This window comes from Bacillus rossius, chromosome 17 (genome assembly GCF_032445375.1).
Source record: "Bacillus rossius redtenbacheri isolate Brsri chromosome 17, Brsri_v3, whole genome shotgun sequence".
NCBI classification, from domain to species: domain Eukaryota; kingdom Metazoa; phylum Arthropoda; class Insecta; order Phasmatodea; family Bacillidae; genus Bacillus; species Bacillus rossius.
In genome coordinates, this window is record NC_086344.1 from 39,982,018 (window position 1) to 40,003,796 (window position 21,779).

At 47.3% G+C, this 21,779-nt stretch overlaps 1 protein-coding gene across 2 annotated transcripts in view; it reads right to left on the reverse strand.

Moving 5' to 3' along the window:
* Positions 1-848: 848 nt before the first annotated feature.
* Positions 849-21,779, reverse strand: part of LOC134540799 (uncharacterized) — a 32,939-nt gene continuing 12,008 nt past the window's right edge. For both annotated transcript variants that reach the window (XM_063383728.1, XM_063383729.1), the window contains exon 2: positions 849-4,158. In XM_063383728.1, coding sequence (XP_063239798.1) covers positions 3,247-4,158 — 912 coding nt within the window. In that variant the 3' untranslated portion in view covers positions 849-3,246. The remainder of the gene's footprint in view (positions 4,159-21,779) is intronic.

Sequence of the window (21,779 nt, forward strand, 5' to 3'; positions counted from 1 at the left end):
TAGTCTAACAACTCTGAAGCTTTTCTTACTCATAGCATAATAAGTGCAACAAATGAAAAAAAGTGATTATTGCAGTGAGGAGCTGGCATGACGTCACGTACGTGATGCCAGGGCGTCTGCCAACGGCCATCTTGGATTGGCAGACGTTGCGTGGTCTATAATGTGCACCAGGGCTTCTGACCCTGTTGTGTGCTAAATATTTATGTTGCCAAGAAATTTAAGCGGTGTGCTTTAACGAGATTGATGATTGATTTCTGTCACTTATAATGGTTGTCAGCTGTGAAGCTGATAGGTTTAAAAAAGGACTTGCTTATCTAACGTTTCTCAAGTAAGAACTTATTGCAAAAATTGTTTAATCAAAAGTGTTGGTACTTTAAAATACGTACATTATCTTTTAGATTTAGTAATCTAACCAGCCATTCATGGTAGTTTAAACCTAACGAAAATAACAATTTTCACAAATTCATAATTTTTCTAGTATAAGTGCCACAACAAAAATTTAGATTTTTACAGCTTATCCTGTGAAAATAATCACTAGTAAATTTCTTAATATACAATAAGCTTGTTGGGTGCGACATGAGTCTGGAGTTGTTTCGTTAATTAGTTACCTTTATTAGGCTACCGGGGTCTGGATACTCGTTGCAGCACGTGTCAAAATCCTAAAATCATAGCTGAAACAAATTATCACTAATCAGTTTGAAAATTAACAATTATTTTTAAAGAAAAGTCCTATAGCGTTTTAAACAGTCGAATAAGACTATTTTTCTTCATACAGTCTTAGACAGGCTTTTTGTAATTCTTTATACAACAATGGTTGAACACTTTGGTTTGCCTACCCAAACATGGGGGATAATCCACGCTCCATTGCTTATTCATTAATTCAGAAATATGCGCGAAATATATATTCAATAAAGCAGGAACACAGTTGAGCAGAAAACACATGTCTCACTACTGCGTGCGGTTAGTTTGTTCAGCCCCAATCTACACTACAATCCCGTAGGCGTAACGTGTTTGTAGAAGTTGAAACAAGGAGAAATATGTCTTTCGGATATGGAGGACAAACAGCGTCAATTAACTTCGATAAAGTAAACAAATGATTTCATTTAAAATGAACGTTTAATACATGAAACCCTGTATTATTTTAATTAAAAACCATTACATGATTATCCCAGTAGTCTTAAATTCTGGTACAAGAATATGGTTTGGCAAAATAGCAAACACTTTAGTTGATTTGCTATAAAAAGTCTGTGCTCTGGACCCTTTTTTTCTTTCCTGGAGCAATTATTTGGTGACCTGGTGGCAGTCCTGTAAGCTACCGATGCTCAACTGTTTCTTTGTTCCGTTGTCCAAGCCATTCTTCAAGATGGCTCCGGTCAGTGATGGATGTTATTCATCGTGATATTCACTTCTGAAGTTTTTGTGAAATATCTCACCGTAACTGTAGTGAATATTTGGTGCTTCAAAATGAACAAAATTTCTGGATGACGTTTCTTCGTCCTCTGTTCTCTCTCTCTCATGAGAGAGAGAAAAAATGAGAGAATAATATATATTTTTTGTTGGCCTTAGTATTTTATTTACTTAATTTGTGTGTCTGGAGCTTCCAGTCTCGATGTCTCGCTGAAACTTGGTCCTCAGCTCGGGGAATATGGTTTCACCCGTTGGCTGTACACGAGTGTACGGACTTGAACCAGTCAAGGAAATGTCTCATCTTCAGCTAGTCCGCACTTTCTATTATGAGCTATTAGTTATATGTTCTTCATCCGGCCGTTATGTCACCTAATGCCTACAAAAGACTACGTCACCAAGATTAATATTTTAATAACTATTTCATCTTGTTTCTGAAGACGCTTATTAGAAATACTATTACTTATATATATGTATACATATGTAAAAATAATTTCACAGCTTTTTATATATTATTATATAATATAGTAAAATATCAAATTATTAGCATGTAGTTCGGGTGCAACATAGGTTTTCAATACTTAACAAAAATTTCAAAATTAACGAATATAATAAATAATTATTTTACCTTTTCAGAATTTTTATGTTGTTGGTTGTCATTTTCTTTGAAAAAGAAGTTTCTAAATATATCGCAACGAATAGATGGAAACACTTATGTTGTTATAATTTATTAGTTTTAGTATTATTTTTATTACGATTGAGGTGGATAGTACATATGTAAGGCTGCTTTATTCTAGTAAAATTACCATCATAAATTATATAAGAATTCACCCGTAATTAAAAAAAATTATTTCTCTATTATAGGCAAACATTACAAATTTGGTACCAGCAGTCATTACAATTTTAACGGAAGAACTATAAAGAAATATAAACAAACAAAAATTCACACGGCGGCAGCCGACACATTATTGAGACAACATGAGAAACGAGAGCGCTGGGAAGAGGCGCACAAGCGCAGTCACTGGGCACATGTGTCACCTCCAAGAGTACAGACCAATGAGACGGCCTAAGGGGCCCACCTACTCAGGGGCGTGTGTCATTGAGGCGGGAATAGCTGGTGCTGCTAGCGCGGTGTCGCCTCTAAGCGCGCAGTCTTCTCGTCGTGCACAGAGACACCATGAGACATTATGCTCGTCATGGTGGCTGAATAATTATTGCTTTAAGTAGTGGTGTGTGTGGAATCAGGACTTTCTATTGCGGTGTTTGTAGAATCATGTTATAATGATTGTGGGATCATTAATTACCGTTGTGGTATTTATAGAATCACTACTTTATGTTGTGATAATTTTAAAATCATTACTTACTGTTGTGATGTTTGTTGAGTCATTTCTTTCTGTTGTAGTGTTTGTAGACACATTATTTTCCGTTGTAGGGGTTTGTAGAAACATTACTTTCTGTTTTGGGGTTTGTAGAATCTTTACATTTAGAAGTGATGTTTGTATACTCATGACTTTCTGTTGTGGAGTTTGTAGGATCATTACTTTCTGTGGTGGTGTTTGTAGAATCATAGGTTTATGTTGCGATTTTTGTAGAATCACTACTATCTGTTGTGATGTTTGCAGACTCATTTATTTATATGGTAGTGTTTGTAGACTCATTACTTTCTGTAGTGGTATTTGAAGAATCATTGCTTTCTGGGGTTGTGTTTGTAGAGTCATTAGTTTCTGTTGTGATGTTTGAAGGAACATTACTTTCTATGGTGGTGTTTGTAGAATCATTAATTTCTGTTGTAGTGTTTGTAGAATCATCACTTTCTGTCGTGGTGTTTGAAGACTCATTAATTTATGTGGTGCTGTTTGTAGAATCATTACTTTCTGTTGTGGTGTTTGTAGAATCATCACTTTCTGTCATGGTGTTTGAAGACTCATTACTTTCTGTGATGCTGTTTGTAGAATCATTACTTTCTGTTGTGGTGTTTGTAGAATCATTACTTTCTGTTGTGGTGTTTGTAGAATCATTACTTTCTGTTGTGGTGTTTGTAGAAACATTACTTTCTGTTGTAGTGTTCGTAGAACCATCACTTTCTGTCGTGGTGTTTGAAGACTCATTACTTTCTGTGGTGCTGTTTGTAGAATCATTACTCTCTGTTGTGGTGTTTGTAGGATCATTACTTTCTGTTGTAGTGTTCGTAGAACCATCACTTTCTGTCGTGGTGTTTGAAGACTCATTAATTTCTGTGGTGCTGTTTGTAGAATCATTACTTTCTGTTGTGGTGTTTGTAGAATCATCACTTTCTGTCATGGTGTTTGAAGACTCATTACTTTCTGTGGTGCTGTTTGTAGAATTATTACTCTCTGTTGTGGTGTTTGTAGAATCATTACTTTCGGTTGTTGTATTTGTAGAACCATCATTATTGTCAATGGTGCCTGTAGAAAATTCTGTTGTGGTTGCAGAAGCCACAGATGATGTTTGGGCACAAAGTGCTCCTAATTGCGGGTCTCTGTCCAGTACAAAGTTTATCACGTCCTGCAAGGACGACTCCAGTGTGTCGAGTACCCTGTCGAAGTTCCTGAGAATTGTGGAAAGAAGGTTATCGTCTGAAAGTTGAAAGTTATTTTCCCTGAATTCTCTAAGTTTGCATATTTGGTTCTGCGTGAAGTCGGGCAGGTCGAAGGACCCAGGGAACAGGAGAGGCAGTCCGTCAGCACTGGACAGCGACATCGCTGCCGCTGCCAGAATGAAGACGACCTTCATCTGAAAAACCCCCACATGCACCGCCCACTTAGTTCCACTGGAAGTCAAACACGACAAAAGGCCCTGATACATTGTAAGTTTCTGCAGTAAATTTACGGACTTTACACGAAGAATTTAACCCAAATAAACGAAGAATTCTTCGTAATTTCAAATAACTGAATCTTCATAGAAACTACGCTGTATTTCGACTTTTGAGTTGTATGTTTCGTTATAAATAGAGGTGATAAAAAGAATAGTGTTCTTGCTGTAGACTTAACCAGTTTTTTAATAATATTTTGTTAACATACCATTATTGTTCTTTGGGATTCATGTTCTGTGTCCGTAAATTTACGAATAACACAGCAGATTTACGAAGATACCTGGATAATTTTCAACCAGCTTTCTTTGTAAATTGCAGGTGAAAATTTTTACAGTAAGGCATGCTAACAAACTATCTGATTCCAGCCTGACTAATGCACGAGCCTGTGTTCAGGGCAACTTCAACTACTTATGTGATATAATACATTTTTATAATGCTAGTTCTTTGAAAGAACCTTGCAGTGGGCTGTAGCACGGAAGATTCCCAAATGTTCACATGACAATCATCAGATCAGAATAGACATCTTTCAGTTTGTCACAAAGCTTAAGCATCGCGCTTTCTCCAACGCCGCCCACGTCATTTATATTATATTTTTCTGTTTATTTCAAAACTTTTGTATGTGTTGTAATATAAAATCTGAGTTCTTATAAATTGGAAACTATCTCTTAAGTAATTCATTATAATTTGAAGGATAAATATTACTTTATGACCAGCTGCAGTAGGCGGTTTCAAATTCTGTTTTGTAGCTAAGCGTTGTTATGCACTGTAAACGGGCCTTACCTATCAAATTCTTTATTATGTAGAATAAAGAGATCTAATTTGATAAGACTCGAATGTACTTAGACTCGTTCTGGTGTATTTATATGATAAGAACAAAAGAACGAATCATTTATTTTAATTTGTGGGCGCCACAACTTCTAAGAAGTTGAAATTATGAATAATCATTGCAATTACTTCTGTTTGAATTAATTAGTAAGACACACCATTAATTAAAATATGTTTATTATTGTCCGGACTAATTCAGTGGTAGAGTTGGGTATGTCGTGGAAAAGTTCGTAAAATCTTAGATTAGCTAGTATATTAAGGTTTCGTGAATTTTTAACTCAAGTTGTTACTAACTTCAACAATCTGGTAGTATGTAAAACATTTAGTAAGAGATTTCAAGTGATTTTAATTATTCCCGCGTGTCAGTTTTGCAAGCTAGTAAGTGTGGTGATATTCATGCATCATTATATATCCAACCTGTGATTATAGTTCCGTGGTAACGAACTAGGATTTACTAGATTCGCCTTCTCTCAGCCAGGAACTCAGCAATGAATCGGCTGCGTCTTCGTCCTTGGCACGCCCATTCGCAGTCTTACACCTTCGTCCTGGGAACGCCTAGTATGGACTAGTAGTCTTCGTACTGGAAACGCCTTTCGTAGTTTCAAACTTCGTCCTGGAATCGCCTCTAGATGATGGTCTTCGTCCTAGGAACGCCTATCGTTGATCGTCTTCGTCTTCTTTCTTCGTACTGGAAACGCCTATATGATTTCAGTCTTCTTAGTTCAGATTCGCAGTCTTCTTCCTGGTATCGCCTTGTAGTACTCAATTCTTCTTATAATTAATAATTCTTCCTTATTTCAATATCTTTCTTCAAATTCTTAATATTATTCATGTTTAATATCATTTCTTTATAATTATTCAAAATATTTCAACAGTTATAAATTCAATTACTTCAGTCATCAAAATCATGTCTTTCCTGTTCGAAGTTCATATATCAAGTCTCCTTCATTTTCTCTATTCATTCCAAACAAAACTTTTATTAACGAGCTATAATTTTTGTTAAATGTTTTCCACCAATACCAGATTGTTTTACAAATATTTGTCATATAATATTACATATGAACTGTGAACAAAATCTATTCTTATTCGTCAAACAAATATCATTACTTGAGCAAAGAAGTTTTTCCTTCAAAGATATAAATACAAATTACTGATTTTAAGGTTCATAGAGAAATAAGCTGTGTAGTGAAGTGAAAGTATAAATATGCTACATTAATTTTGTTCATCCATCTTGTTATGTGAAATTAACAAGTCCAACCTTTATAACTGTCACATATCTTTTTATTTATCTACAATGATACTTGGATAACTCATGTTTGTTACATAAATTTTTTTACAATTACATCGTGATAAATAAATGTTGTGAAATCTTTCACATGTCTTGCCAATACAAAATTTTTAAACAAAATATTTCTTGAAACTGTAAACACAGTGGCATTTATTTTGCTTCGGAGAAAATATGACAACTTTCAATGTTCTGAAATTTAGCGTTATCATCGAAATAATGGAAGGCCAATGAATTAAAACCCATGTTATACAGGATTAGCATAAATGATTCATTCGTTTTGAAGAGGCTATATTTTCAAAAGTAGGACATGTACACACATGGAAGCTATTTGAAAAGAAACACAAACTCACCAAGTTTTTACACCCTACAAATGTTCGATATGTGCCCCTTTGGTTACATGACACACATCCAGACGATACTCGAGCTCATTCCATACATTTAGTAGCATAGTCCTGTCAATGGTCTGCACTGCAGCACTGATGCGTTCTTTGAGCTCAACTAAGGATTGCGGTAGTGGGGGTACGTAGACAATGTCTTTAATGTATCCCCACAGGAAAAAGTCGCAGGGCGTTAAATCTGGAGATCTGGGAGGCCAGGGGAACAAAGCTTGGTCATCCTCACACATACGCCCAATCCAGCGATGCGGAAGTTCATTGTTTAGGTAGTCACGAACTGGGATGTACCAATGAGGGGGTGCCCCATCTTGCTGGAAAACAAAGTCCCTTAAGTCAGCACTGAGTTGCGGGAACAACCACAACTGCAACATATCCAGGTAACATGTACCGGTCACAGTTCGCTCAGCGAAGACAAATGGCCCATACACCTTTGTTAATGACACTGCACAGAAAACATTCACCTTTGGCGAATCTCTTTCAACTGTCACGACTGCATGTTGATTCTCGCTGCCCCAGACACGCACATTATGACGATTCACTTTCCCATATAAGTGAAAAGTTGCTTCATCGCTGAATATCAAATTGGTGGCGAAATCCTCGTCCTCCAATTCTTCCTGCATGGTGAAGCAAAATTCTAGTCGACGGGCATAATCCTGCGGCTTTAATTGTTGCAGAAGCTGCACACGGTACGGTTTGAAATGCAAACATTGACGCAGAATCTTCCACACAGTTTTTGTGGTATTCCAAGTTCACGGCTTGCGCGGGCCGTTGATTTTTTTGGGCTACGCAAGAAACTATCCCTCACTCTCTCCACTGTTTCTTCTGGCACTCTTGGTCGACCAGTGCTTTTCCCTTTACACAAGCAACCAGTGTCCTTGAATTGCCGATACCACCGCAAAATGCTTTGTTTACATGGTGGTTCTTTTCCATACTCTCTTCTCTAAGCGCGTTGCACAGCTATGACAGACGAACATCTGGCATATTCAAGCACACAAAAACTCTTTTCGTGCTGTCCCTCCATTTTCGACCGATACTACCTTTGTACTGCCACACACCCAATCGGAAAGATAATGTACTAGTGCTGCCACCTGGAACACACAATATGAAATTTGTGAGTTTGTGGTTCTATTCATATAGCTTTCATGTGTTTACATGTCCTACTTTTGAAAATATAGCCTTTTCAAAACGAATGAATCATTTATGCTAACCCTGTATATAAAAAATATTTCATGTTACCAATAACTTACGATGATAACGAAATGGGTAATTTAGATTTGCAGTTACTCTCAAGTTCGTTAGAACAACTCAATTTTAAACTATTTATACTATTAATAAGGTCATTTATAATGCATTTAAATCTTATTGATTACAGATACTAGTATTAATTTAACTTGTATTAAAACTTAAGATATGATTTTTGTATACGCATATTATAAAGGTAACGTTACTCTTTATAGCAAGGAGTAATGAACGATTTAAATTCAAGGAATATGTTTGTTTTTCTCTAAGCTTTCATACGAAATGTCATGTAAAAGTTTTAACGTGTGGTTTAGTTTTGTTTTATCTCTGGTTGTTTGGTTTTTTTTTTAAAAAAAGAAAGAAAAAATGTAAAAGTAGAGAAGATAAAATAATTTAAAACTTGAATTATAATTTTATTTTATGATGTTATAGATGTGACTAGAGGTAAAATTGCTGGATTGTAAGTGTTGAAATAGCTTGGGAAGTTGGGATTTGTCGAAATCCTTGAAGATAAACTTTAAACTACAGCGACGTGAAGCATGGTGCAGGAGCAAGATAAGGAATAGACGTTGGGTTGATGAAGCTACCAGACGACTACTGGTAGTATTGTGCCATCATCGGGACGATGAAGTGTCGCAGGAGTGTTCCATCTGGTGTTCATGTACTGCCTACATCGGTATACATTTCCAGGTATTAATATAGAGATCGCTCTACCAAAGGACCTGTTATATTAAAGAACTTCTATAAGGTTGGTCAGTTGGTTGAGATATGGAGAACTGTAAAATTTTACTATTTATAATTATTCAAACTGGAATCGTACTCCAATATAATCATAATTGCACTAGTGAAGGGCCATTTGTTTATAATAAAATAGTAAGAAGTCAGTCGATTACTAGTAAGGATGAGTAGTAGTTTGATACCCGTATGATTGACACTTGTTTAATGTCTGATTTTAGTTTCTTTATCTCCACTTGTACAACCCCAGAGGAAAAAAACTCCGACTGAGTTAACTAAAGCTTGGCAAAAATAATATATAATTATTAACTCTGAGTACCACCTACCTTGAGCATTGGTATAATATAACTATTATCCAAAATCTACTAAAGGGAGTTGTATAATATGTTTTGAAAAATATAAATTTTAATGCATTTTATTGAGTTACAAATTGTTCTTGGTTATGTTAGCAATCTGTTAGCAAAGAGAGAGATTATGCTGAAGGGAATCTACATTGGCTTCAACAGTTACTTACGCCGTGCCAGGTTTTTGACTTGTAATATTGAAAATTTTGCCTCCAACAACGCACTGATCACACGTCTACAGGTTTCTAAAGCCCTTGACGCAGAGGTTATTGACAATGTCATTACATCGGTAGTCATTTCCGAAATTGAATGCAGTACTAAACACTATTGACTTTACAGGGGACATTATTTGCATCAGCCAGTAGCATAAAATTCAGGCATTACGTTATAAACTACAATCTAACTTAGCCAAAATTTTGAAAAAAAAAAAATAATCGAAAGAAAATTATTTAGACCTAAAATCTATAGAAACCAAATAGTATGATTTCGTTTTAAATCGATCCCCATTATATCCCAGATCAGCCACAGCAAGCTGGGATAGTCACTGGACCCAGTCAACAACCTTGTCAACAATGACGAGACAATTGTAACAAGAACAGGAAAATCAACAGACAAACGAAAACCTTGGAAAATACGGCGACAAATAGACAAACCCAAAGATGAAACTTAACATATTCTGGTCAACAAATCGACGTTGTAGGCTACCTGAGACAAAATAGTTGGCTTCCTTGTTGTCTGTCCCTGTAGTTTCTTCTATGGCATACAAAACGTGTGTCAAACATATTATGTGAAATATGTAGTATCACAAATAATTTTTATTTTAATATTTAGTGTTTTTTGCACATGAATTTTATTAAGTCATACATTAATCATATTTAATTATCCAAAGTTTTAGCCTTATAAATAAATAAAACTAAATGTCTTTTATAAAAATTAAAGGAAATCTCTATGTCGCTCTCAGCTGCGCTGCACTGCTCACTCATGTGGAATAGACGTGTGGAATAACGGTTCGTATGGAGCGTACGTCTCAAAAACTCTATTATTTTAGTGCATTATTCATTAATAAATAAAATTTATTATTCCCAAAAACCTAAAAAAAATCAGGTTTCTATGATTACTGTAAAGCTTAGTTTTCATTATTTAAGGCATAATATACTTCACTTAAAAAAATCAATAAGAATTTTACTTACAAACGATTCATACAAAAGAGTACAACAAGCAATTGCATGTTTTTTTTAGTACATACTGGAAATTATATAGAAATATCCTTAAAGTTGATAAATACCAATCATGTTCAAAAACTCGAAATATAAGAAGGAAATAACTAAGATTACTTCCTCCTCAACTAACTCCTATTGCAATATCCAGCCAGAGAGCGCCGTTCACCGACTCCTCCTAGTGCAATAACCAGCCAGAGAGCGCCGCTCACCGACTCCTCCCAGTGCAATAACCAGCCAGAGAGCGCCGCTCGCCGACTCCTCCTAGTGCAATAACCAGCCAGAGAGCACTGCTCACCGACTCCTCCTAGTGCAATAACCAGCCAGAGAGCACCGTTCACCGACTCCTCCCAGTGCAATAACCAGCCAGAGAGCGCCGTTCACTGACTCCTCCTAGTGCAATAACCAGCCAGAGAGCGCCGCTCACCGACTCCTCCTAGTGCAATAACCAGCCAGAGAGCGCCGCTCACCGACTCCTCCTAGTGCAATAACCAGCCAGAGAGCGCCGCTCACCGACTCCTCCTAGTGCAATAACCAGCCAGAGAGCGCCGCTCACCGACTCCTCCTAGTGCAATAACCAGCCAGAGAGCGCCGCTCACCGACTCCTCCTAGTGCAATAACTAGCCAGAGAGCGCCGCTCACCGACTCCTCCTAGTGCAATAACCAGCCAGAGAGCGCCGCTCACCGACTCCTCCTAGTGCAATAACCAGCCAGAGAGCGCCGTTCACCGACTGCTCACAGTGCAATAACCAGCCAGAGAACGCCGCTCACCTACTCCTCCTAGTGCAATAACCAGCCAGAGAGCGCCGTTCACCGACTGCTCACAGTGCAATAACCAGCCAGAGAGCGCCGCTCACCGACTCCTCCTAGTACAATAACCAGCCAGAGAGCGCCGTCAACCGACTCCTCCTAGTGCAATAACCAGCCAGAGAACGCCGCTCACCTACTCCTCCTAGTGCAATAACCAGCCAGAGAACGCCGCTCACCTACTCCTCCTAGTGCATTAACCAGCCAGAGAGCGCCGCTCACCGACTCCTCACAGTGCAATAACCAGCCAGAGAGCGCCGTTCTCCGACTCCTCCTAGTGCAATAACCAGCCAGAGAGCGCCGCTCACCGACTCCTCCTAGTGCAATAACCAGCCAGAGAGCGCCGTTCACTGACTCCTCCTAGTGCAATAACCAGCCAGAGAGCGCCGCTCACCGACTCCTCCTAGTGCAATAACCAGCCAGAGAGCGCCGCTCACATACTCCTCCTAGTGCAACAACCAGCCAGAGAGCGCCGCTCACCGACTCCTCCTAGTGCAATAACCAGCCAGAGAGCGCCGTTCACCGACTCCTCACAGTGCAATAACCTGCCAGAGAGCGCCGCTCACCGACTCCTCCTAGTGCAATAACCAGCCAGAGAGCGCCGCTCACCTACTCCTCCTAGTGCAATAACCAGCCAGAGAGCGCCGCTCACCGACTCCTCCTAGTGCAATAACCAGCCAGAGAGCGCCGTTCACCGACTCCTCACAGTGCAATAACCAGACAGAGGGCGCTGCTCACCGACTCCTCCTAGTGCAATAACCAGCCAGAGAGCGCCGCTCACCGACTCCTCCTAGTGCAATAACCAGCCAGAGAGCGCCGCTCACCGACTCCTCCTAGTGCAATAACCAGCCAGAGAGCGCCGTTCACCGACTCCTCCTAGTGCAATAACCAGCCAGAGAGCGCCGTTCACCGACTCCTCCTAGTGCAATAACCAGCCAGAGAACGCCGCTCATTTACTCCTCCTAGTGCAATAACCAGCCAGAGAGCGCCGGTCACCGACTCCTCCTAGTGCAATAACCAGCCAGAGTACGCCGCTCACCGACTCCTCCTAGTGCAATAACCAGCCAGAGAGCGCCGTTTACCGACTCCTCACAGTGCAATAACCAGCCAGAGAGCGCCGCTCACCGACTCCTCCTAGTGCAATAACCAGCCAGAGAGCGCCGCTCACCTACTCCTCCTAGTGCAATAACCAGCCAGAGAGCGCCGCTCACCGACTCCTCCTATTGCAATAACCAGCCAGAGAGCGCCGTTCACCGACTCCTCACAGTGCAATAACCAGACAGAGGGCGCTGCTCACCGACTCTCCCTAGTGCAATAACCAGCCAGAGAGCGCCGCTCACCGACTCCTCCTAGTGCAATAACCAGCCAGAGAGCGCCGCTCACCGACTCCTCCTAGTGCAATAACCAGCCAGAGAGCGCCGTTCACCGACTCCTCCTAGTGCAATAACCAGCCAGAGAGCGCCGTTCACCGACTCCTCCTAGTGCAATAACCAGCCAGAGAACGCCGCTCATTTACTCCTCCTAGTGCAATAACCAGCCAGAGAGCGCCGGTCACCGACTCCTCCTAGTGCAATCACCAGCCAGAGTACGCCACTCACCGACTCCTCCTAGTGCAATAACCAGCCAGAGAGCGCCGTTCACCGACTCCTCACAGTGCAATAACCAGCCAGAGAGCGCCGCTCACCGAATCCTCCTAGTACAATAACCAGCCAGAGAGCGCCGCTCACCTACTCCTCCTAGTGCAATAACCAGCCAGAGAGCGCCGCTCACCGACTCCTCCTAGTGCAATAACCAGCCAGAGAGCACCGTTCACCGACTCCTCACAGTGCAATAACCAGCCAGAGAGCACCGTTCACCGACTCCTCCCAGTGCAATAACCAGCCAGAAAGCGCCGTTCACTGACTCCTCCTAGTGCAATAACCAGCCAGAGAGCGCCACTCACCGACTCCTACTAGTGCAATAACCAGCCAGAGAGCGCCTTTTACCGACTCCTCCTAGTGCAATAACCAGCCAGAGAACGCCGCTCACCGACTCCTCCTAGTGCAATAACCAGCCAGAGAGCGCCGCTCACCGACTCCTCCTAGTGCAATAACCAGCCAGATAACGCCGCTCACCGACTCCTCCTAGTGCAATAACCAGCCAGAGAGCACCGCTCACCGACTCCTCACAGTGCAATAACCAGACAGAGAGCGCCGTTCACCGACTCCTCCTAGTGTAATAACCAGCCAGTGAGCGCCGTTCACCGACTCCTCCTAGTGCAATAACCAGCCAGAGAGCGCCGCTCACCGACTCCTCCTAGTACAATAACCAGCCAGAGAGCGCCGTTCACCGACTCCTCACAGTGCAATAACCAGCCAGAGAGCACCGCTCACCGACTCCTCACAGTGCAATAACCAGCCAGAGAGCACCGCTCACCGACTCCTCCTAGTACAATAACCAGCCAGAGAGCGCCGTTCACCGACTCCTCCCAGTGCAATAACCAGCCAGAGAGCGCCGCTCACCGACTCCTCACAGTGCAATAACCAGCCAGAGAGCGCCACTCACCGACTCCTCCTAGTACAATAACCAGCCAGAGAGCGCCGCTCACCGACTCCTCCTAGTACAATAACCAGCCAGAGAGCGCCGTTCACCGACTCCTCCCAGTGCAATAACCAGCCAGAGAGCGCCGCTCACCGACTCGTCACAGTGCAATAACCAGCCAGAGAGCGCCGCTCACCGACTCCTCCTAGTACAATAACCAGCCAGAGAGCGCCGCTCACCGACTCCTCCTAGTGCAATAACCAGCCAGAGGGCGCCGCTCACCGACTCCTCCTAGTACAATAACCAGCCAGAGAGCGCCGTTCACCGACTCCTCCCAGTGCAATAACCAGCCAGAGAGCGCCGCTCACCGACTCCTCACAGTGCAATAACCAGCCAGAGAGCGCCGCTCACCGACTCCTCCTAGTACAATAACCAGCCAGAGAGCGCCGCTCACCGACTCCTCCTAGTACAATAACCAGCCAGAGAGCGCCGTTCACCGACTCCTCCCAGTGCAATAACCAGCCAGAGAGCGCCGCTCACCGTTTCCTCACAGTGCAATAACCAGCCAGAGAGCGCCGCTCACCGACTCCTCCTAGTACAATAACCAGCCAGAGAGCGCCGCTCACCGACTCCTCCTAGTACAATAACCAGCCAGAGAGCGCCGTTCACCGACTCCTCCCAGTGCAATAACCAGCCAGAGAGCGCCGCTCACCGACTCGTCACAGTGCAATAACCAGCCAGAGAGCGCCGCTCACCGACTCCTCCTAGTACAATAACCAGCCAGAGAGCGCCGCTCACCGACTCCTCCTAGTACAATAACCAGCCAGAGAGCGCCGTTCACCGACTCCTCCCAGTGCAATAACCAGCCAGAGAGCGCCGCTCACCGACTCCTCACAGTGCAATAACCAGCCAGAGAGCGCCGCTCACCGACTCCTCCTAGTACAATAACCAGCCAGAGAGCGCCGCTCACCGACTCCTCCTAGTACAATAACCAGCCAGAGAGCGCCGTTCACCGACTCCTCCCAGTGCAATAACCAGCCAGTGAGCGCCGCTCACCGACTCGTCACAGTGCAATAACCAGCCAGAGAGCGCCGCTCACCGACTCCTCCTAGTACAATAACCAGCCAGAGAGCGCCGCTCACCGACTCCTCCTAGTGCAATAACCAGCCAGAGAGCGCCGCTCACCGACTCCTACTAGTGCAATAACCAGCCAGAGAGCGCCTTTTACCGACTCCTCCTAGTGCAATAACCAGCCAGAGAACGCCGCTCACCGACTCCTCCTAGTGCAATAACCAGCCAGAGAGCGCCGCTCACCGACTCCTCCTAGTGCAATAACCAGCCAGAGAGCGCCGCTCACCGACTCCTCACAGTGAAATAACCAGACAGAGGGCGCTGCTCACCGACTCCTTCTAGTGCATTAACCAGCCAGAGAGCGCCGCTCACCGACTCCTCCTAGTGCAATAACTAGCCAGAGAGCGCCGTTCACCGACTCCTCACAGTGCAATAACCAGCCAGAGAGCGCTGCTCACCGACTCCTTCTAGTGCATTAACCAGACAGAGGGCGCTGCTCACCGACTCCTCCTAGTGCAATAACCAGACAGAGGGCGCTGCTCACCGACTCCTCCTAGTGCAATAACCAGCCAGAGAGCGCCGCTCAACGACTCTTCCTAGTGCAATAACCAGCCAGAGAGCGCCGTTCACCGACTCCTCCTAGTGCAATAACCAGCCAGAGAGCGCCGCTCACCGACTCTTCCTAGTGCAATAATCAGCCAGAGAGCACCGTTCACCGACTCCTCCTAGTGCAATAACCAGCCAGAGAGCGCCGTTCACCGACTCCTCCTAGTGCAATAACCAGCCAGAGAGCGCCGCTCACCGACTCCTCCTAGTGCAATAACCAGCCAATGAGCGCCGCTCACCGACTCCTCACAGTGCAAAAACCAGACAGAGAGCGCCGTTCACCGACTCCTCCTAGTGCAATAACCAGCCAGAGAGCGCCGCTCACCGACTCCTCCTAGTACAATAACCAGCCAGAGAGCGCCGTTCACCGACTCCTCACAGTGCAATAACCAGCCAGAGAGCACCGCTCACCGACTCCTCACAGTGCAATAACCAGCCAGAGAGCACCGCTCACCGACTCCTCCTAGTACAATAACCAGCCAGAGAGCGCCGTTCACCGACTCCTCCCAGTGCAATAACCAGCCAGAGAGCGCCGCTCACCGACTCCTCACAGTGCAATAACCAGCCAGAGAGCGCCACTCACCGACTCCTCCTAGTACAATAACCAGCCAGAGAGCGCCGCTCACCGACTCCTCCTAGTACAATAACCAGCCAGAGAGCGCCGTTCACCGACTCCTCCCAGTGCAATAACCAGCCAGAGAGCGCCGCTCACCGACTCGTCACAGTGCAATAACCAGCCAGAGAGCGCCGCTCACCGACTCCTCCTAGTACAATAACCAGCCAGAGAGCGCCGCTCACCGACTCCTCCTAGTGCAATAACCAGCCAGAGGGCGCCGCTCACCGACTCCTCCTAGTACAATAACCAGCCAGAGAGCGCCGTTCACCGACTCCTCCCAGTGCAATAACCAGCCAGAGAGCGCCGCTCACCGACTCCTCACAGTGCAATAACCAGCCAGAGAGCGCCGCTCACCGACTCCTCCTAGTACAATAACCAGCCAGAGAGCGCCGCTCACCGACTCCTCCTAGTACAATAACCAGCCAGAGGGCGCCGTTCACCGACTCCTCCCAGTGCAATAACCAGCCAGAGAGCGCCGCTCACCGTTTCCTCACAGTGCAATAACCAGCCAGAGAGCGCCGCTCACCGACTCCTCCTAGTACAATAACCAGCCAGAGAGCGCCGCTCACCGACTCCTCCTAGTACAATAACCAGCCAGAGAGCGCCGTTCACCGACTCCTCCCAGTGCAATAACCAGCCAGAGAGCGCCGCTCACCGACTCGTCACAGTGCAATAACCAGCCAGAGAGCGCCGCTCACCGACTCCTCCTAGTACAATAACCAGCCAGAGAGCGCCGCTCACCGACTCCTCCTAGTACAATAACCAGCCAGAGAGCGCCGTTCACCGACTCCTCCCAGTGCAATAACCAGCCAGAGAGCGCCGCTCACCGACTCCTCACAGTGCAATAACCAGCCAGAGAGCGCCGCTCACCGACTCCTCCTAGTACAATAACCAGCCAGAGAGCGCCGCTCACCGACTCCTCCTAGTACAATAACCAGCCAGAGAGCGCCGTTCACCGACTCCTCCCAGTGCAATAACCAGCCAGTGAGCGCCGCTCACCGACTCGTCACAGTGCAATAACCAGCCAGAGAGCGCCGCTCACCGACTCCTCCTAGTACAATAACCAGCCAGAGAGCGCCGCTCACCGACTCCTCCTAGTGCAATAACCAGCCAGAGAGCGCCGCTCACCGACTCCTACTAGTGCAATAACCAGCCAGAGAGCGCCTTTTACCGACTCCTCCTAGTGCAATAACCAGCCAGAGAACGCCGCTCACCGACTCCTCCTAGTGCAATAACCAGCCAGAGAGCGCCGCTCACCGACTCCTCCTAGTGCAATAACCAGCCAGAGAGCGCCGCTCACCGACTCCTCACAGTGAAATAACCAGACAGAGGGCGCTGCTCACCGACTCCTTCTAGTGCATTAACCAGCCAGAGAGCGCCGCTCACCGACTCCTCCTAGTGCAATAACTAGCCAGAGAGCGCCGTTCACCGACTCCTCACAGTGCAATAACCAGCCAGAGAGCGCTGCTCACCGACTCCTTCTAGTGCATTAACCAGACAGAGGGCGCTGCTCACCGACTCCTCCTAGTGCAATAACCAGACAGAGGGCGCTGCTCACCGACTCCTCCTAGTGCAATAACCAGCCAGAGAGCGCCGCTCAACGACTCTTCCTAGTGCAATAACCAGCCAGAGAGCGCCGTTCACCGACTCCTCCTAGTGCAATAACCAGCCAGAGAGCGCCTCTCACCGACTCTTCCTAGTGCAATAATCAGCCAGAGAGCACCGTTCACCGACTCCTCCTATTGCAATAACCAGCCAGAGAGCGCCGTTCACCGACTCCTCCTAGTGCAATAACCAGCCAGAGAGCGCCGCTCACCGACTCCTCCTAGTGCAATAACCAGCCAATGAGCGCCGCTCACCGACTCCTCACAGTGCAAAAACCAGACAGAGAGCGCCGTTCACCGACTCCTCCTAGTGCAATAACCAGCCAGAGAGCGCCGTTCACTGACTCCTCCTAGTGCAATAACCAGCTAGAGAGCGCCGCTCACCGATTCCTCCTAGTACAATAACCAGCCAGGGAGCGCCGTTCACCGACTCCTCACAGTGCAATAACCAGCCAGAGAGCGCCGCTCACCGACTCCTTCTAGTACAATAACCAGCTAGAGAGCGCCGCTCACCGACTCCTCCTAGTACAATAACCAGCCAGAGAGCGCCGTTCACCGACTCCTCACAGTGCAATAACCAGACAGAGGGCGCTGCTCACCGACTCCTCCTAGTGCAATAACCAGACAGAGGGCGCTGCTCACCGACTCCTCCTAGTGCAATAACCAGACAGAGGGCGCTGCTCACCGACTCCTCCTAGTGCAATAACCAGCCAGAGAGCGCCGCTCACCGACTCCTCCTAGTGCAATAACAAGCCAGAGAGCGCCGCTCACCGACTCCTCCTAGTGCAATAACCAGCCAGAGAGCGCCTTTTACCGACTCCTCCTAGTGCAATAACCAGCCAGAGAGCGCCGCTCACCGACTCCTCCTAGTGCAATAACCAGCCAGAGAGCGCCTTTTACCGACTCCTCACAGTGCAATAACCAGCCAGAGAGCGCCGTTCACCGACTCCTCCTAGTGCAATAACCAGCCAGAGAGCGCCGCTCACCGACTCCTCCTAGTGCAATAACCAGCCAATGAGCGCCGCTCACCGACTCCTCACAGTGCAAAAACCAGACAGAGAGCGCCGTTCACCGACTCCTCCTAGTGCAATAACCAGCCAGAGAGCGCCGCTCACCGACTCCTCCTAGTACAATAACCAGCCAGAGAGCGCCGTTCACCGACTCCTCACAGTGCAATAACCAGCCAGAGAGCACCGCTCACCGACTCCTCACAGTGCAATAACCAGCCAGAGAGCACCGCTCACCGACTCCTCCTAGTACAATAACCAGCCAGAGAGCGCCGTTCACCGACTCCTCCCAGTGCAATAACCAGCCAGAGAGCGCCGCTCACCGACTCCTCACAGTGCAATAACCAGCCAGAGAGCGCCACTCACCGACTCCTCCTAGTACAATAACCAGCCAGAGAGCGCCGCTCACCGACTCCTCCTAGTACAATAACCAGCCAGAGAGCGCCGTTCACCGACTCCTCCCAGTGCAATAACCAGCCAGAGAGCGCCGCTCACCGACTCGTCACAGTGCAATAACCAGCCAGAGAGCGCCGCTCACCGACTCCTCCTAGTACAATAACCAGCCAGAGAGCGCCGCTCACCGACTCCTCCTAGTGCAATAACCAGCCAGAGGGCGCCGCTCACCGACTCCTCCTAGTACAATAACCAGCCAGAGAGCGCCGTTCACCGACTCCTCCCAGTGCAATAACCAGCCAGAGAGCGCCGCTCACCGACTCCTCACAGTGCAATAACCAGCCAGAGAGCGCCGCTCACCGACTCCTCCTAGTACAATAACCAGCCAGAGAGCGCCGCTCACCGACTCCTCCTAGTACAATAACCAGCCAGAGAGCGCCGTTCACCGACTCCTCCCAGTGCAATAACCAGCCAGAGAGCGCCGCTCACCGTTTCCTCACAGTGCAATAACCAGCCAGAGAGCGCCGCTCACCGACTCCTCCTAGTACAATAACCAGCCAGAGAGCGCCGCTCACCGACTCCTCCTAGTACAATAACCAGCCAGAGAGCGCCGTTCACCGACTCCTCCCAGTGCAATAACCAGCCAGAGAGCGCCGCTCACCGACTCGTCACAGTGCAATAACCAGCCAGAGAGCGCCGCTCACCGACTCCTCCTAGTACAATAACCAGCCAGAGAGCGCCGCTCACCGACTCCTCCTAGTACAATAACCAGCCAGAGAGCGCCGTTCACCGACTCCTCCCAGTGCAATAACCAGCCAGAGAGCGCCGCTCACCGACTCCTCACAGTGCAATAACCAGCCAGAGAGCGCCGCTCACCGACTCCTCCTAGTACAATAACCAGCCAGAGAGCGCCGCTCACCGACTCCTCCTAGTACAATAACCAGCCAGAGAGCGCCGTTCACCGACTCCTCCCAGTGCAATAACCAGCCAGTGAGCGCCGCTCACCGACTCGTCACAGTGCAATAACCAGCCAGAGAGCGCCGCTCACCGACTCCTCCTAGTACAATAACCAGCCAGAGAGCGCCGCTCACCGACTCCTCCTAGTGCAATAACCAGCCAGAGAGCGCCGCTCACCGACTCCTACTAGTGCAATAACCAGCCAGAGAGCGCCTTTTACCGACTCCTCCTAGTGCAATAACCAGCCAGAGAACGCCGCTCACCGACTCCTCCTAGTGCAATAACCAGCCAGAGAGCGCCGCTCACCGACTCCTCCTAGTGCAATAACCAGCCAGAGAGCGCCGCTCACCGACTCCTCACAGTGAAATAACCAGACAGAGGGCGCTGCTCACCGACTCCTTCTAGTGCATTAACCAGCCAGAGAGCGCCGCTCACCGACTCCTCCTAGTGCAATAACTAGCCAGAGAGCGCCGTTCACCGACTCCTCACAGTGCAATAACCAGCCAGAGAGCGCTGCTCACCGACTCCTTCTAGTGCATTAACCAGACAGAGGGCGCTGCTCACCGACTCCTCCTAGTGCAATAACCAGACAGAGGGCGCTGCTCACCGACTCCTCCTAGTGCAATAACCAGCCAGAGAGCGCCGCTCAACGACTCTTCCTAGTGCAATAACCAGCCAGAGAGCGCCGTTCACCGACTCCTCCTAGTGCAATAACCAGCCAGAGAGCGCCGCTCACCGACTCTTCCTAGTGCAATAATCAGCCAGAGAGCACCGTTCACCGACTCCTCCTAGTGCAATAACCAGCCAGAGAGCGCCGTTCACCGACTCCTCCTAGTGCAATAACCAGCCAGAGAGCGCCGCTCACCGACTCCTCCTAGTGCAATAACCAGCCAATGAGCGCCGCTCACCGACTCCTCACAGTGCAAAAACCAGACAGAGAGCGCCGTTCACCGACTCCTCCTAGTGCAATAACCAGCCAGAGAGCGCCGTTCACTGACTCCTCCTAGTGCAATAACCAGCTAGAGAGCGCCGCTCACCGATTCCTCCTAGTACAATAACCAGCCAGGGAGCGCCGTTCACCGACTCCTCACAGTGCAATAACCAGCCAGAGAGCGCCGCTCACCGACTCCTTCTAGTACAATAACCAGCTAGAGAGCGCCGCTCACCGACTCCTCCTAGTACAATAACCAGCCAGAGAGCGCCGTTCACCGACTCCTCACAGTGCAATAACCAGACAGAGGGCGCTGCTCACCGACTCCTCCTAGTGCAATAACCAGACAGAGGGCGCTGCTCACCGACTCCTCCTAGTGCAATAACCAGACAGAGGGCGCTGCTCACCGACTCCTCCTAGTGCAATAACCAGCCAGAGAGCGCCGCTCACCGACTCCTAGTGCAATAACAAGCCAGAGAGCGCCGCTCACCGACTCCTCCTAGTGCAATAACCAGCCAGAGAGCGCCTTTTACCGACTCCTCCTAGTGCAATAACCAGCCAGAGAGCGCCGCTCACCGACTCCTCCTAGTGCAATAACCAGCCAGAGAGCGCCTTTTACCGACTCCTCACAGTGCAATAACCAGCCAGAGAGCGCCGCTCACCGACTCCTCCTAGTGCAATAACCAGACAGAGGGCGCTGCTCACCGACTCCTCCTAGTGCAATAACCAGCCAGAGAGCGCCGCTCACCGACTCCTCCTAGTTCAATAACCAGCCAGAGAGCGCCGCTCACCGACTCCTCCTAGTGCAATAACCAGCCAGAGAGCGCCGCTCAACGACTCCTCCTAGTGCAATAACCAGCCAGAGAGCGCCTTTTACCGACTCCTCCTAGTGCAATAACCAGCCAGAGAGCGCCGCTCACCGACTCCTCCTAGTGCAATAACCAGCCAGAGAGCGCCGCTCACCGACTCCTCCTAGTGCAATAACCA